Genomic DNA, 16,065 nt, shown 5'->3' on the forward strand with positions numbered 1-16,065 from the left:
AATAATATAAATATTTAAAGCCTCACTACAGTATTGAGAGAAGCAATTAGTAAGTATCTGTGTAGCCCTAGGAGGGCCCAAATGCTAAACGTGATAAATATTCATGTTAAAATTGCTCCTTGAGCTTCCACTGTGCCAAGAGATGCTGCTGGTGCTCTCTGGGGATGAAGCCTTGGTGATACTGTGCTTGTTTTCGCTCCTTTTCTCAACATCGTGTTTCTGCTCTCCGCTGCCCTGACGTCAGCCCTGGCTCCAGCCACCACTCTGCCCATTAGCCAGGCTGGGAGGGTTCCAAAATCACAGAGCACCTAAAACTTTCAGCTGACCCCATCATTAGCAGAGCTGAGCATGGAGAAGTAGTTACTATTGGCAGTAACACAGACAGGTAAACCAGCTGGGAGAGGAAAGGGACCTCCTTGGTCCTCCCTGAGGTGTGCAAGTGCAGCAGCCCAGAACCAGCAGGACGATGCTGCCCTGGCACAGGGAGGCACCCAGGTAATGTGGCACAGAGAAGGCAACGGCAAAGCAGTGTGATGGGTGATGGCTCACAGGCAAAATGTCTGTGGATTTTGGTTTTACCATTTTCCCAGACCACTGGTGGATTTTAAGCACAGCTTATTATTTTAAAATAATGCAGGGTGATCTCACCAGTTGCCTATGTCAGTCATAAACCAATGACTATGTTAGATAATAACTAGCTAAAAACTAAGCCAGGAGTTTATCAGAAGGGCAAGACTTGAATTAATCCAGGTGGACTGACAAAGTCACATAAACACACACACACACAACTGCAGTCATTTAACTCAAAATCATAAATACACTAAAAGAGTTAAGAAAATTCCAGCATAAGAAATATCACTTCTTATTTAATCTTAAAAAAAAAAAAAATTGAGAATGAAGGGCCAAAAGAACAGCTGTATTTAACTCCTTGTGTCGTTCTCACATAGCATTTGGGCACAGGTGCCTGTAGCTTGCTGGCAGCAGCAAATACTAACCTGTATCTTAAGAGTCATTACTAAAAAGCAGCAGGGGAAAAAAAAATAAATGGAAAAAAAAAAAAAAAAAAGAAAAAGAGAGAGAGCAGATGGCCCCAGCTGTTGAAGGAGCACGTTGCTCCTTGCTGCAGCTTCAGAAAATACCCGGCATCAGCAAGGTGTGCAGCATGCCCTGGTACTGCTGAGATCTGCATTACAAACACCCCAGGCACCCTCCATCTGTCCTTTTAGGTATTGAATGCTCCCAGGAACTAATTCAGCAACACCTTGTCCTTGTCTTGCCTGATCAGGTCTCTCTGCAAGATGTTCACCGCTGATAGCAAGTGCCATCCTAGAAAGGCAAAGCAGGGTCAGGCGAAACGAGACTGCAGAAGAGGCTGGTTGACTGACAGCTCTTTTGCTCCCCCCTTCCCTCTGCAGGGGGAATAAACAGCAAAATCTTTGGCAAGCGCTCAACATATCTCTGTCACCACACAACAATGATGATAATTATCAATAATAACAATAATCTGGATGTAAAGATGCTAGAGCAGTTGGGGCGAATGGATGCTGCATCTAATACCAGCCTTCCTGGATGCTGCGTCAGGCCACCAGCATTACAGTGTTTTTTGAAACTCAAAGAGAAGAGAGAAGTCTGGGCTCCTGGAGTCGCAGATAAGGTGGCCACGTGCTGGCCACACTCTGGCAACTTGTTAGCAGCAAGTTAGAACAAAGTTTTACACCGTCAGTAATTTCCACTCAGATCAGTTAACAAGATTCCTTTGCATTCCTCCACTACTCCTAGTAGACAAGGAGCAGCCTTTTCTTTCTTGTCCATAAACACCAGACACAATAAAAACTCAGCACTGCTTGCCCCTAAAACGTTCTCAGGTGAGGAGACAATCTCCACGTGTTGTCAGAAGCTTCATTACATGCAGAATACCTGATGTCCTATCACACCAGTATTTTTAATTAATCAGAGGTTTCTCCATTGAGATTAAACACTGTGTTAATTTCTCATTTAGTCTCCCCAGTACATGCTTATTAATTAGCATACTAATTTGTTTAGTTCTTTAGGAACTGCATGCCATGAAAAACATTCTAAATTGTCACATGCAACTCGTTGATTAGTCCAAGACATTTAAGAAAGACTAATTGATAAATATATCAGAGCACTGACTAATTGGTGAAAAATCCAGCATGATGCATCCTGACATCCATTCCTTTGTAATAAGATTCTTGAATTAACTGACAACTTGATTTTTTCTTCTTTTAATTAAGAAAAGAAAACCACAAGTGTTTGTGGAGGGTGTCTATTCAATTTTCTGGTTATGCTCAAAGTGAAATCTACTTCATCTACCTCATTAGCCAAAAAGTAAGGAAATGAACCTACCCTACAAACTAGAGTTTAACACTGGGACTGAGAGCGCTGATGTGGAAACTTAAAAGAAACTTATTCACTCTTCTATTTATTATATGTATTTTTAAAGGTTCTTTTCTGATTACATAAATTAAAAGTGACTTCTACAGATCTGGAAGAGATGTGCTGCATACATTTCTCTGTACAGCATATAGCAGCTTTTGAAACACCCCAGTGTTGTGTATAGTCTCTATAGAATTCACAGGGTAAACATACAGAGTAAAAATGACTGAGCATTCACAATTACATCTCCAAGCAGTAACGCTCTCCCTGCTCGGTCCATGGCCATGAACCCTGGTTACTCTCAGAGGAATTCGGCTGATGTGTGAGTATTTGTCCCCTTAATCACTGATACTGGTTTGTGTGCTACCATGTCAAACAGAATATAAAACCTACTAAAGCATTTGTAAATGTTTGGATTTCCTGACCTCTAGCTTTCAGAAGACAAGACCACTGTCCTACTGGCCACTGGAACATCCAGAGTGCTCACAGGCTGCTGTAAGAACAGCCATTTTTCCAAAAAGTATAGCTCAGAGGAAGCCAAGAAACCCTGTGTTACACAAGAGGCCAGATTTTGTCCTCAAAAACCAGTGTTTGCCATGGTACAGAGATGCTACTTATGACATCAGATAGAACAGATTTGGGAATAAGTGATGGATCTCTGGAGGCTGCCAGTTATTACAGCAGCATTTGTTAATGTTGCGACTCTGCCAAGAGCATTTCTAGCTGCTGCCTCATGTCGCCATAAGAACTGGTCCACCAAGCTGAGGGTTATATGAGATACCTGCCTCCCCTCCCTGACAAAGCTAGAAATAGCTGTGGGACTGAAAAGCTTGATGACTCCAGCACATGTGAAGCTGAGGAAGACACAGCTGTATTTGGTCCAAGTGGTATGTAGTGATGAGTGACAGGTTTAATCTGGTTTTCCTCTGTGATCTACCGTGCATGTTTTATTTACCTGGACTATCAAATACTGAGGTTGTTGATGTGCTGTTAGTCTTATATCCTAAATTATGTTTCTAGATGCCCAGAAAAGGGCACCCACATGTTGTGGTGGATTTAAAGAGGAGCAATACCCTTTGACACAATCTCAGTCTTTTTCCTTTGATCCTCTCTCAGACACACCCAGTCAGTCCATGCCCTTTAGCTTCTGGGTATCAATCCAAGTGTTTATATTCAGGATGAATTAGAAAATAATCACTTGGGAGAAAGGACAGGCTTTCTCTACTCCCTCTGGCAGCCTTCTCCCCTTGCTGCTGGAGTGGCACAGCCCTGGCTGCTTACTTCCACTATTAGTAGCTTAAATAATATAGAATAGAGATCTCAGAGGAGTCCTGTTCAAATCAGCCCACAAGTTCTTCTGAGGCTCTGTTTTCCCCAAATGGAGCTTTTTCTCCTTCCCTCACAAAACCTGAGGGCAATGTGCTTGCTTTGGGCCAGCCCAGCAAGGGCTCCCAAGCTGACCCAAGGGAGCAGTGTCAGCACTCAGCATGGCTCTGGTGGCCTCCTGGCTCCCCTGAAATGACAGCAGCTATTCTCCTTTCTCATAATATTTCCACAAATTTGCCATGCCTGTTTTGAAATTATAACTTTTGCCAAAAAATCTATTTAGTGCCATTTGCCTGCAGAGAGGGGTTTGGGCCATCAACAGCTAATACTTGTGCTCTGGTAGAAAAGAGGAATAATTACAATTTCTTTTCAGATCAATGGTATTTACTTGCCTCTAAATACGCAGCATGCTTTACACCTTTAAACGACCTTAAGTAATCATTTTCTAGGCAGAACAGAAAATCTATTTCCATTAGTTTCCAAAGACTCAGAAAGTATGTATCTAGGAATTTCACTTCCATAAATTCACCTTTTCAGAGTCACTGGTTAACCCAGAATTTATGCAAGTGCAGGTCAATCAAATCATTCAGTATTTATACTCTCCCTTTCAAGCTCCAGGGAACCAGAGTAAAATGCTAAAAATAAAATACATGTTGTAATATGCAGAAGATTTAGAGATGGAGAAATTCTGACGGCCCAAAATAAAAGGTTTTATGCATAAGATCTCAATGGCTAGATCTGTACCTAAATCACATATTGATTTAACTCACTGTAGACAAGTTATATAAGCTTTGGAATGAGGTATGCTTGATCAATGTGTTCTAGAAATGAATCTCTATGTGACTTATTCATTTAGGCAAGTGAAGAAGTCACATAAATATCCTTACATTTTACTTTATAGGACAGTAAACCAATTTCTAATCAAATCTGTAAGTAAACAGCATTATTTGTTTCCAAGAAATATCAATATTAAAATACTTTTCAAAGAAAATCTGAAAACAGACTTCAAAAATGATCAAGTGTTATCTATTAAACACACACACATTATATCAATACATGAGTAGACAAATGTGATGATCAGAAATACAGAGGCGAACACAATACCCGTTGTAATATCCAGGGATGGAGAGTCCAAGCACCATACTGAAAAAAAAAATTGATTCAGAGTCTCAGACAGATGAGAAAGTTGGATGTGTTTGATGTTTTACTCCTTTGAAGTGCTAACAGTGATTCTACACTTGAGTGCAGGAGCAATGCCCCACTTCAGCACAAACATTCTGACCCTAATATAGTAGGGGAGAAATAAATGTTTATCTATAGGGGAGAAATACATGCATATCTCAACCTGTTTTAAAATGGAGAGCATTTTCTCAGGCTAGAGATATGGAAACTGACGCACAGAAAGGCAAAACAACTCCCTGGAAGGTACAAGGCAAGCCCAGGTACAAGTGCCACGAGTGAAGGCTTTTATTTGAGTGCCAAATCTACCAGTGCAAACCTCCTTTCTTAACCATATTATTGCTCCAATCCCACTGATACCAAGTGAGAGCTCAAGAACTGGCTTGAGCTGGGTCAGTCACAAACACACTCCTTAGCTTGTATCCTAGCTAATTTTGGGGCAGTCCAACCAAAAGGTAAAAAGCTGATGCACTGTTGCAGTTTCTCTGGGTGGCCTTGTCAATTAAAAAAAATAAATAAATAAATTTAAAATGATGCTGACATTACTCATGGGGCCATTCCTGGATCATTGAAACAAACTCTGCTGCCAGAAGAGCATCACCCTCACCCAGCAGAGCGTGAACCTCAGCACAGACCCATGGCCAAGTCCCAAAGCTACCAATGCATGAAAAATTGGGCAAAGCAGAATGCTGCAGCCTCAGAGGATTCCCTGCTAAAGTGTATAGTCAAACAAGGAGGAAAGCCACTTACCATACAGGACTGTAATGAGCGACACGGGCATGACCAGGATACCCACCAGCATGTCTGCCACTGCTAAGGACATCAGGAAGAAGTTTGTGGCATTCTGCAACTTCTTCTCCAAGGACACTGCCATAATTACCAATATGTTCCCCCCAATGGTCAGAAGGATAACAACCAAGATAAGAAGGGCTGGCCAATTCTTCTCCCTCATGGACATCCGAGAGACTTCACCCTTCTCAGAGGCATTAAGAGGATCAGATGTAGGCAAACTCTGATTCAGAGTCAAATTGCTGCTTAAGGACCAAGCCATCAGACCACCATGCAAACTAAAATCCAGTGTAACAGACACTGTCGTTAAGCTGAGTAATATTCCAGTGCTACTTAAAGCGCTCATCATCTGGGACTGGTTTTTCTGTCTCTTAATTGTGCCTCAGAGATGATCCCTTTTCCAAACTGTAGGTCCAAGGCAGATGCCGAACTTCAAAAAACCTGAGCCAGAAAATAATTTGATCTTCCATAGTGAAACAAACCTTACAGAAGTTAGCATGGAGCTCTTCTAGTTTTCTTGGGTGTGGTGGAAGACGACCACTGACTAGCAACTTCGAGGGAAAGGAGACTTTGCAATCTCCAGCTGGTTTCCAGGTCCACCATTCTGAAAAGGAAAGAAAAAACATATTCTTCACTGAAATCACAGTACACACACCACCTTCTTTATCCCCCATGCAAATTACATTCTTCTCTCACTTCCTGCTGGCTAGGATGTTCTCCAGACTGCAAGTAATTTATCTTATTGGTACAGATGATGCCTACAATTGGGGGGGGAGGTGGTGGGAGAGAGAGAATCACATCAGTGTGTTCTGCCTGGTTAAAAGCTGATTATCACTAATTAAATGTTTTGTGAAACCAACAAAAGCAAGTCTGCAGAGCAAAATATGTTTCAATTGATAGCCACTTCACAGATACTCAGCCGCTGTGTAAAATAGTAATTGCACGGAATTCCAACCAATTCAGATAGCGAAGCCAAAGCACAGTGTAAACCATCACCTTAAATAGAAGCATTTGGATATATTTTGCATATTCTGAGATAAAGTGCAGGTGTTGTAAAAACACTCAGATGTTAATGATTAACTCTGCTATAATAAAACTATAGTTTGGTTTTTATTGGGAAATCAATGGTGGATAAGCTGCAATATAGATTACTTAACATTATATGATGTTACGCTGTCAATCTCTCCAAGCAAACACATAACAAAGAGTTAAGAAGAGAAAGGAAAAACTTCCATAAAAAGCTGAGCAGTTATTTCTGCTCTTCATCATCTGTTTTTGTACTGCTGTGCTGTGCTTCCACGCTGATCACCAGCATGCAGCTGGGCCAGTAAGCCCAGTCCCACCAGCCTGCTGCCCAAGATTACTGCCCAGCACATGCAAGTATCACAAACACAGTTGGTAGCACAGATTTCCTCAGAATATCTCACATGATTTTTATGTCAGATTACGTCCCCTGACTGCCCATGTAATACAGGGCAGAAAGCATCACACTGCTGCCTCTGAAGGAGCCCATTAGCTTCATACATTGACCTAATTCTGAAAATTAAACATCCTCTTAACTTCAGGCACATGCCTACACCCACTGAGGCTAAGGGCAGGTATTCCCAATCCAGGCTAAATCTCATCTTCAGGAACTCAATCGTTCTGACTGCCAAACCTGTATAACTGGTGAAAATTGCTTTGCATTTCCATTGCATCAGTCAGGATCCTAACAACCATATACAGCATAAGGACTAAAAGCACAGAAGGAAAGCAGTTAGTAGAACAACAAAAAAATAAAAATAATTTAAAAACCAAACAAAAAACCTCACATGCTCTAGGGAAGTTGACCAATAAGTGGAATAAAATCAATAGCATGCAACTTCTTTTGAGCATATCCTCAACTTTTTTGTAGTCCACAGGATAAGAGCTGTTCTATCACTGCTAAATAACTAAAATAAAAGCCAGATTTTAGCCCTTGAATCCTGTGGAACACATGTGACTCAGCAATTTGCTATCCAGGGATCAAAAGCTAAATGTAATTCATGGGATTATATTAGATTTTACATAAAATAAGAAGTGCTCAGAATCCTATAATAAAATGTTTAACATTCATGGAGGTTTGGGAAACTTACTAATGGGCTTTGTGCACAAAAACATTTCTTAAATGAGCGGTGCATACAATGAACCCAGATTTGCTTCTGCATTATAGTTAATTACTCCCAAAGGGTCTCTAAACCTCATATTTGAGAAGTTTTACACTATGTGCACAGAAAATAATTTTGCAGCTGCACATGCATTTGAATTAGCAAGTAGTCACTGGACCATTTATTTTTTTCCAACTTAGCTGGTCTTAAAAAAGGCTCTAGAAAGTTTCAAAATACCTCAGAGTATTTTTTTCCAAACACAGCTTTTACTTTAAAACTGTGAACAAAATTAACCATTTTTCCAAATCACCTTTCCAAAGTGAAGAAGACACTAGGCATCTTTGTGGCACTTGAGCTTTGTTGTGGAGGACACCCCCAGTAAAACCACTGGGAATTTCTGGGTCTCCAGAAACTCTGTTTCTTTGGTTCTGTGACTCTTGGCCACACCTGATCACCCCACAATAATACTTTGGCAAGATGAGTAGAAACTTCATGCCCAAATATGAGGATGTGGTCATATAGCAGGATGTTCAGCCTTGGTCTTACTTCTTCCCATGCAAAGCATGGAGTTCTAAAATTATACTAGTCAACAAATATAGTTTGCTTGGAATTAAATTATCCTCAGGAGAAAAATTGGTTTTGTCAAGAAGGTCTGAGAAAGTGAGACTTCAAAATACATTTGCTTGGTCTAAACAAGCAGTTTTTCAAACACATACAGAGACAGGCTTTGAGTAAAATGCTTTCTACACAAAGTAAATTCTGCAAATCTGCTACACACTAACTTCTCAGCAAGAAAATTGCATTTCTAAAGTCTAACATTTCTCAGTAATCTTCCCCCTACACTCCTGCCAGTAGTTAAAAATGTACATGTTCTACAGGCAAGAGTAAAATTATGCTATGATATTGAGAAACTAAATTTTTGCAATTAGGACTAGAATGGTAAAAATTAATCTCAGACTCCAAATTCCATCCTTGCTATTAGAAAGAAATATGATTTATTTTGAAACTTGTCCCATTCACCTGTCTATTACTTAGAGTGACTCATGAAGAGAACCATTGCTATTTTTGTGCCAATACAGAACTAGGAAAAGTAAAGGAAATCACAAAGACACCTAAAAAAAGCATTTTCTAAGTGCACTCATGGAAATTTAATACCTGAAATCACTGAGTACATACATAGGAGAAATGCATAGAAAAAAAAAATGATGACTCTGGCAGGACGTCTGCTTTATCCTATAGCCACCAAATTACTGGTTTAAATGGATCGAAGATGTTAGCACTGCTCTGTATATCACCTTGTCCCTGATGGTGGCCAGAAAGAAGTTGACAGCCCTTTTTCTTGCTGCCCCTGGATGCAACCAAGTCCCCACACCTGGGAAATGGAGGAAGGGAGAGCCACACTCTCAGACCAGAATAGTGTCACTGCTCATTCTGATTTTCCCTAAATTCAGTCATCATTAGGTCTGGCACAAACAGTGATGGACCTTTAGCTCTCGCCATGGCATAAACAGAAAGAAAATGGAAGAGGTGAACTCCTAGGTCTGAGCCAATGCTTCTGGCTCCGTTCTACCACATTTCTGTGACCAAACCTATGCTAGAGTCCTTAGCAAGTCTCATTGATCCCCTTTTTTCTACATTGCATTTATTTTATTTTCAGTATTCACTGTCTGGAGAATCATTGTTATTCATCTCAGAATAGCATCAGGTTCTCTAGTGGCAGAAATACCTTGGAGAGGACATCACGATAACGAGAGTTTTCAGAAGTGGTATAGGTTTTCTCCAAGACCATAATGGTAAAGAAAAAAAAAAAAAAAAAAAAAAAAATCTATCTCAACTGCTTTAAAATCAATAGAGGAAGCATTTTGCATATTTATTTAGAAAAATGATACATGGGAATTTGACTACAGCAATGCTCGAGATTGGGCTTCACCTTCAGAATTAACCATCCTATTGATTTGTTAATACTTTTATATTATTTTACATGGATTCTGGCTTGATGTCATCTGCTTTGTTTCACTGCATCCCTCAGTCTCCACAAGGTAGAACTTTATGACTAATTCCTTCAGCTACAGTCTTCCAAGCACATCACTGTACCAGAAAAATAATTCACATTTTATTCATGAATTCTGCATCTATTTAAGAAATATCTCCATAATTTTAAATTAAAAACTGTGCCTACCACAGACTTTTTCCAATAGCTAACTTCAAAGCTCTGAATTTTGTGGTCCATCACCAATTCCTATTCAGTCTGTTACTGACAGTCCTTAAAATTATAATTTAAACATACAGCAAAGCCAAGTTCTTGCCTATGCCACTCTTGCTTTTTGATAGAGGTAAGTAATGAGTTCTTTGGACACATTTTTTTCCTTCAGCCTTTAAGCCCAGTTTAGAATAAACTGAAACTAGAAAAACATTTTTGTTTCTCTTCTATCAAGAATACATGAATAATTTAAAGAAAGAGTTTGGTATACTGAAGTTTTCAGATATTCCAGAGGGGTAAGTCAAAGGGAAACAAAAGCTATGATGGTTTGTAAGTCTGTACTGGTGGGGCACTGGGGGGGTTCACATGCCTTTGAGAGTGTTTACCATCATTACTCTTGGTAAAAGGAAAAACCAAGCAAACAAACAAACTTTTCTTGGAATAAACGCAATTATTTTCCCTTTGAATTAAATGCATTCGTCTGTAGTTGTTTTACCCTTCAAAGCTCAGAACATTTTTTCCTGGAGAAAATCAGCTGCCTGCTGAGAACTCAAGACGTTCCCCGGCCCCCAGCCAGGATCCTGCCTCTCCTGGACAGACTGCAGAGCTCCTGCACTCTCATAAATCATTTAATAACTCTCTGGGACTCATAGCCTGAATGTTAACAATATGCATTTGAAATTGGGTAAGAAATCAAGGATTGTCAATTTAGCCCAAAAAAAAAGAACCTGAGTCTCAGGCAGACTCAGAGAGGGGAATAATACATTAATTCATGGTAAGTCTTGCTGTAAAAACCAGAAGTATTTAACGATCAAAAGCAATGACTTTCAGCAATTCCCTCCCTGCAAGAAAAACAAGTAACGTCTTGTCAAAGGCACAAAGGTCATATGTGAGCAAAAGAGATTTTTTCCTCCTTAAACTATCACCAGTATTTAATTCTGAGTTGCATACCCATTTAATTGATAAGCAGATGAAAGCCAATGAGTTGTTTAGGATCAAACATCTTTTTAAACCAAAAGTTTTTCCTTCAGCCTTGCCTTTGTCGGTAGACCTCCATAAGGGTAAAACTAAATCTGAAGTCGAGTAAACTGAACTGCAAGTACTGCCATTTTTGTCAGAAAAAACAGTTGCAGATCGTTCACAGCTATCTGAGCCAGATAGTCATCTGCCATAAATTGTTATAGTTCCATGAAGCCCTTTACAAAGTGGCAAATAATTTTAAATTATATAATAGAATACACAGTTTAGGCTCAAGAAGGCAGATTTAAGGCTTCATTCTTCACTCTAAACTCTGTATTTCCTGTTATTTGCATCTTTACTAATTTATTTTTTAATGCATTGCCAAATTAATTATCATTTTTCTTTGGAGCAGAAGGTTGCTTTAAAATACATCTTTTCATCACACTCTTGCAAAGGTCCCTTTAGTTTTAGAGACTGAATAAAATTGCATTTTTATATTTACGCAATTCTGTATTTTAAGCACTTGCAACTCCTCTTTCTCCTTTTTGTAACAGCACTAAGATGCATCCCTAGTTCTGTGCAGATCTATTTTTAAATGGTGTGCAAGAAAGCAGCAAGTCCAGTGGAGACCACCAAGGTGACTGGGACTGAAGCACATTAAATACTGGATTTGCTTCAGCCCAGAGAAAATGCTGAGGGAGGTATTTGCTGTCTACAGTTACCTGCTGGTGCTTACAGAGAAGACAGTGAAACTCTTCCAAAAGCTGCACAGCAAAACAATAAGAAGCAACTCTCACAGTGCCAGATCTAAGGAAATAATGGATAAAATAGGGAGAGATTAAAAAGTAGATTAAAAAAAAAAAAATCACAGTGAGCGTGGTCAGACAAGGAAATGGGTCAGAGAGAGACTGCAGGATCTCCATCCTTGAAGTTGCTCAAAATACAGCTGGGAATCTAACTTTGTAGTCCTGCCTTGAGCATGGGGATGGACTAGAGACCTTCAAGAAGTTCCTTCCAACCTAAATTATTCTATGATTGGATCAGGAACATGCTTCTGAGCAAAGCTGTCCAACCTGTGGGTGTTTTTGAGCTCCTGACCCTGGATACACACCCTATGCTTGTCCTTACTACTCAAGCTCAGGATAAGACCAGCATACCCTGTCCTGTTTTGTTTCCCAAAGGCTAGAAATCAAACTGCATGCCCAGGTGGGAGAGCACAACTGTGAGGACTCCAGTCTGCATGATGTGGGGACCAGGACCCTACAGCTGCACCAACACATGCCTCTATCACACCATGGAGATGCACAATGCAATGCCAAGTCCTCTCCCCTGGTCATCTGTTGAGGTCGCAGGCGTCTGAGGAACCTGCAGTTCAATTATATTCTGAAAAGTGGCAATTGCATAGTCCCAATTAGTTTTAGTCACTTTGTAGCATCAGGAAATGATCCTGTCTTCTGACTACAACATGCACTATCAACAGAGAGGCATGTTTTCACAATCATTCCAGTGGGAAAAGAAAATCAAAGCTGAATGATTATTCTGCAGATACCCACTTCAATATTAACTGAAGCTACAGTCCAAAGAAGTGCTTATGCCTAATTTTAAGTATTTAAATACTTTCCAGAGCCACACTTGAACTGGGGACCATATGACTAGCACTTTGATTAGGGATTTTCTTTCCAAGGTAGTATTCAATACTCCCTCTTCAGATTTGCAAGAAATTCTGGATTTTTTCCCAGCAGGTACTGGAGATAAATCAGTGTAAAAAACACTTAATAAAACCTTAGGGAAACCTCCCCAAACACAGGTTTTTACCACTGTTTTTTAATTCCAACACAGAAAATAACTATTTAATCACTTGCAAACTGAAAAAGAATATTTCATTTTTTCACAGCAAGAAGAAAATGGATTTTCTGAGACACAAGCTCAAGTAATGATATTTTGTAGGGTCATAATAATGAATCACTACCATTCTGTCCAAAACCAAATACCATTAATTTCCCTCTCTGTATCTTGCCTCATACTGAGTCAGAAAGGCATTAATTTCTTTTCCAGACATTTCAAGGCAATACAAGCACACAGAAGAGATCTTAATCTACCTTCTGGCAGTAAGACTAGCGTCCTTATTTTTTATTTTTCCCTTGGTGGAAGAGCACCTGGGAACCTCACAAGAAGATGTAGATACTCTGCCACTCCCTGCAATGATGAACTTGCTCTCTTGGCTCAGACACGCAGAAATACTACAACAGAATAAATCTGAGTCTCATCACATACTGTCCTAACTTCTTGGAATTATTACACCATAGTTGTTCATATTTTCTATGTGTAGATCTCATTTCAAACTGCCTTTTTTTTTCTTTTTCTTTTTTTTTTTAAAAAGAGGCATGTCCCCAGGGGCTGAAATTCCCCTTTGTAAAAAGACCAGCTAAGCAGCCCTCAGCCTCCTTGGCAGATATATTTTGGGATCCTCATTATTGTGTGGGATATTTACCTGACACTGTGCATGGATTTAATTGTGAATTAAAATTTGGATGTTGCTTCATCCTTGTTGATAAATAACTGAAAGCATTCAATACCAGCATTAAAAAGTCAGCTCTTGCTATAGGCATCATTTGTATTTGCTCCCTGGCACGCAGAGGTTTGAGAGTCTGCAGAAACCCCCTAGGCAGCTCTTCTGGCTGTAAAGGTCCCTGCTCTGCCACCACTGGGGTGACATTCCCTCAGTCCCTTTTTAATTCAGCTGTACATCGTGGTAAACATCAAATGTAACATTGGTGGGAAATCTTGTGTGGTAGGTTTTTTACCCTCAGCTTTTCAGGGTTGTTGTAGAAAACCAATTTTTCTCTCCTCTCTTAAACGCTTTGCATGACAGCTCTTTGTTTACAGCATTAAGGTCTAGAAATGAGCACTTGCAGTGTTTGCTCCAAAAATAAAACATAATCAAACAAAACAACAAAAAACACTTGCCTGGCTTCCTGTAGCTAACTTTTTGCAAGTTTTAAAGCCAGACCTACTTAAAAACCAGAAGATTCCACAATTTTCATCAGGTTTTGCAGCAAAATTCTCTAGCCCATGTGTAGTTGATTATCTTCACAATTCTAAGTTACTATATATATGGTATTTTTTACCAGTATGTATGCACCCATAGGAAAACACACTAAATACATACATGCATCTAAAAAAAAAAATTATTAAGTGATTTATTTTCAAATTATGTTTTTTGGGAAAACTCACACTCAATAAAAGTGAACCTGACATTCTTAAGTTATTGATTGTTACTATTTGCAATAGTAACAGAGAGCAGCAATCAATCTGGAAAGGAAGAACACGAATATTCACCTGAGTGTGAATATGCCAGATCATGAGTCATGGCATGAATGTACACACATAGTTCCATAAAATACACGTGCTCATTTTTAGGGGAATGGTGGCGGCTCATCTATTACTTAAAAAGGCAAATTTCTTAATCAAGCAAGAAATTGTTTGATGTTGCATTTGTAGCTTTCTTTTCACTCCAGCTCTGTCTTCTGAAATCATGCCAGTTTGATAACATCACTCATTTTCTAATGAAGAAACTGGAATTTATTTATGCAGTGATGTGGGGCACACCCTGCACCACATGCCACATGTGATCCAGGGAGAATCTCCCCTTTGCTTTGCACTTGAACCCTGGTGCTAGGCAGCAAGACTCGTTCACAGCCTGGATGTGGCTGCCCACCATGGTGTTCACACAGCTGAAATCACCTCTCCCTTAAACTGGTTTTCTCAGTAAGCACCTGAACCTGTAGAACCCTCTAATTCATAGCTCAGAGGTATTTCTTTAAATTATAAGATATTTAATAGATGCCTCCTACCTAATACAGTGGTGTATTATTAATATATGGCACTGAATGCCCCTCCTATTATGAGTGCTGCCTGAACTTCTTTTTAATAAACAAATAAATACATAAATCACAGCATCAGATAAGCCAGGGAAAAGAAAAGCAAAGGGAAACACATAATAAAAAGTGTCTCTAACAAATTGACAAACCACTCAGGGCTTTTACTATAATAGTATCATTAAATATGTACCTGTACAATGTCAGAGAAGAGATGACTGAAACATTCGAAGTTACTTATCTGTATCTCATATATTAGAACAGTTGATATAAGAACATTTACATAGAAAACGTAGCTATTCATAACACAAATAGTCAAAGGTTGCTACTGTATGGACAATGCTCATGGAGTAGTTCAAGCCCAACTCCTGGCAGTGCAACCTCTTACACACCAAAGCTCTGGTCCCACCACTGCATCTCTTCTTTGAGGTCTATGGAGATGCTCTACTGCCTCCTCCAGCAGAGAAGGGGACCATGACCTGGCAGCTGTATTTTTCCTCTTCTTCCAGTTTTACAGGCTCTCACATGGCTATTTATTATATGAGGAATACATTGGATCGTCAAAATGTTAGGAAACAAAGACTGATAAAAAGCAAGTTAAATAATTCCTTAAAGAAATTTAAAAGCAAACCAAACAAGAAAACACCAAAAACCAACCAAACACCTACACAAAGAACACTGCAAAAATGCTAAGTGCTTTTTTCCTTTTAGTGAGTTTTTTCTTCCTTTTTTTTTTTTTTTTCCCCTCCCCCTTGGAAGTCTGATTCATATGGACCTGAAAGGGGATGAGTGAAAATTCATCATTTCAAATTCAGAAAGCCAACACTTCTCTGATCTAAATATATCACACTGGATATTTTGGTAAATCAGTACTAAGGGAAACCTTAAAGACAAAACTAGGTAGAAAAGAAAACTTAACAACAGGTATTTAAAAAAAAGAGAGAGAGAGAAAGAACAACATCAGACTGAAATAGTTAAAAGAACTGGTCTGTGTGATGCCTGCATTTAAAGATAGAAAATGATCTGCACAATTATAAACCTCTTAGTTTGACCTTAATCAGGCAAAATTTCAGAACAGATTTAAAAGGCAAATTAAAGACAAAGATACATGGAAAGTGCCATAAAACGTGACATGAGTTTCCCAGATGTACATTGTAATGGTCTGACTTGATGTCTTGGGATTTTGTTTGTTTGTTCTTAAACATTCCAT

General features: G+C 39.3%; 1 protein-coding gene across 1 annotated transcript in view; it reads right to left on the reverse strand.

The window, feature by feature from the left end:
- Positions 1-6,115, reverse strand: part of LOC104528880 (5-hydroxytryptamine receptor 2A) — a 41,801-nt gene extending 35,686 nt beyond the window's left edge. The window contains exon 1 of the mRNA XM_010173026.2: positions 5,653-6,115. Coding sequence (XP_010171328.1) covers positions 5,653-6,040 — 388 coding nt within the window. The 5' untranslated portion in view covers positions 6,041-6,115. The remainder of the gene's footprint in view (positions 1-5,652) is intronic.
- Positions 6,116-16,065: the final 9,950 nt, after the last annotated feature.

This window comes from Antrostomus carolinensis, unplaced genomic scaffold, assembly GCF_000700745.2.
Source record: "Antrostomus carolinensis isolate BGI_N321 unplaced genomic scaffold, ASM70074v2 scaffold8078, whole genome shotgun sequence".
NCBI lineage: Eukaryota > Metazoa > Chordata > Aves > Caprimulgiformes > Caprimulgidae > Antrostomus > Antrostomus carolinensis.